Here is a 2,281-nt window from a genome sequence, read left to right on the forward strand (position 1 = left end):
TTTTATCCGGTTCAGCTTTCGACAAGTTTTGACACACATTTTTCGTCGGTTGGTGAAGTGCCGCAAAGAAATAAACCCGCTAATTATAAAGATGCCCGAAAAACAGTACTATAATTCGTTTCAGCTTACGTCCAATCGCATGCGAGCCGGCGCAAACCGAACTCCAGCATTTTCACGTGACTCTGCCTCCACTTTGTACGTCACTCCGCGCGGCGCATGCGCTGAAAAGCTGAAGGAGGCGATCTCGTCTGCAACAGGAGAATCGACGGTATTATCAGCTACAGCTTTAAAAGTGACACTTTGCTTTCTTTAACGCTACCAAGTGCTTACTAGTGTTGTACTTCCAGGCGGAATAATTCGTTCGAGGTTGTTGAATCGAAAAGAAATACACTCATTTACTGATGGGGTATTTACATATGTACAGGCAACTGTCCAGGGGAAGCTTTTCCGAGGTCCTCGCGCATTCAGTTCATTCTTTTCTTTACTCCTTTCCTCTTCTCTTTTTGCTCGCAGTCCCACGAGCTATTTCGGCAATTCGCAACACGCTCCCCCCGAAATGAGCGCACCATTAAACGCTCATTCATTCTACAAGTTCTGAGGGGTACACCAGTTGCACTGGTCGCTTCAGAACTTGTGCACCCGGCAAGGCAACGGAGCATGAACGTACGACTCCGTCACTCCCGTGAAAAAGCTCTTGGACACGTCCTGTGCGCCACAAATGTCGTGGTGTCTTTTCCTCTTCTATGAGCACCAAGTCTCCAGCCTGTATTCTACTCAACTGACGGTTAGGCGACTCGTGCGCGGACCGCAATTGAAGAAGATACTCGCGGCGCCATCTAGTCCAGAAATGATCTAGCTGCCTTTGATGGCGCTTCCAAAGACGAGTGATATCGTTGCTGGTGTCGATTTTTGTGTCTGGTTCGCATGATGTTGGAAGCGACGTCAGGCGCTTTCCGGTCAGAAAGTGTGCGGGAGTTAGCACTTCCTGCTCACCTGAAGAGGCATGCGGAAACGTCAGTGGTCTAGAGTTTACGATGGCTTCCACCTCATGGAGAATAGTGGTGAGTTTCTCGAAGTTGTATCGATCTTTTCCCAAAACTTTCCGGAGGCAGGTCTTCACCGTTCGCACCATCCGCTCCCAAAATCCTCCCTACCATGCCGCTCGTTCCACGATAAATTTCCATGTTATCCGATGCTTCGAGTAGTGCTCCTGGACACTTTTGTCTCGGATTGCATTCCATAAGTTGCAGAGATCTCTCGATGCCTTCTTAAACGTTAGGGCATTGTCTGTGTAAACAATCCTGGGCAGTGCCCGTCGTGATGTAAATCGTTGAAATGCCATGATGAAAGCTGCAGCCGATAGATTTGAGACAAGTTCAAGGTGAATTGCTCTCGTAACCGCACAAGTGAACAGTGCGATGTAAGCCATCTCGTCGGACGGCTGGGACTTCACAAACAGCGGTCCGGCAAAATCTATCCCAACCACTTCAAATGGAGCGGCTTCACTCACTCGCTCCTGTGGAAGTGGTGCTGTGGGAGCAAAGGCCCTCTTTGCTCTCAGTCTAGCGCAGCCATCACACCTGTGTATGATCTTCTTTGCGATCTGTCGTCCTCTCGGCACCCAAAATCGCTCTCGCAGTTGTGCTGTGGTGTCCTGGATACCTCCATGGAGAGTTCGTAGATGACAGCCGTGCACAATCAGCTCTGTAAAAGGATGCTCAGGAGGAAGTAGGAGTGGGTGTTTCACTCTCACCGTTTCGTTAGCGTTCTGGAGTCGTCCACCAACCCTCAAAAGTCCGGTTGAGTCGACGAAGGGGCTTAGTGAGTATATAGTAGATTTTTCATTGTTCCCTTTGTTGCCAGAAATATCTTTCATTTCTTGTGCGTAAGCCTCCATTTGGGTTCGGGAGATCCAATAAGCCTCTGCTCGCTCGAGCTCCTCCGTTTTCAAAGGGCCGTGATGTTGGTTCTGTTTCCTACAATTCTTGGCGAACCTCATCACCCAGGCAGTGATGCGAAGAATGCGTCCAAGTTTGCTGTAGTCTTGTAACGCCAGGAGGGGCGGCTCCCGTTCTGTAGTCGTTTGGAGCGCATGATACACATGTCGCCTTTCGTCTTCAATAGCCGCATCCGGGACAGTCTCAGTGGTAGGCACACCGGGCCAAGTGTTTTCATTCATTGAAAGCCATGTCAAGCCTTTCCACCATACTGGACTTGTCAACAAGTCTTCTGCGGTTATTCCCCGTGTTATATAATCCGCGGGGTTATCCACTCCAGGGCA

At 49.6% G+C, this 2,281-nt stretch overlaps 1 protein-coding gene across 1 annotated transcript; it reads right to left on the bottom strand.

Moving 5' to 3' along the window:
• Nucleotides 1-595: 595 nt before the first annotated feature.
• Nucleotides 596-1,051, bottom strand: LOC121837389 (the record flags this gene model as incomplete). The annotated part of the gene is made up of 1 exon (XM_042293006.1): nucleotides 596-1,051. A coding segment is annotated over one exon (456 nt), but the record flags the coding sequence as incomplete, so codon positions are not given.
• Between the last annotated feature and the right edge of the window lie 1,230 nt (nucleotides 1,052-2,281).

This window comes from Ixodes scapularis, unplaced genomic scaffold, assembly GCF_016920785.2.
Source record: "Ixodes scapularis isolate PalLabHiFi unplaced genomic scaffold, ASM1692078v2 PGA_scaffold3__209_contigs__length_174095766, whole genome shotgun sequence".
NCBI lineage: Eukaryota > Metazoa > Arthropoda > Arachnida > Ixodida > Ixodidae > Ixodes > Ixodes scapularis.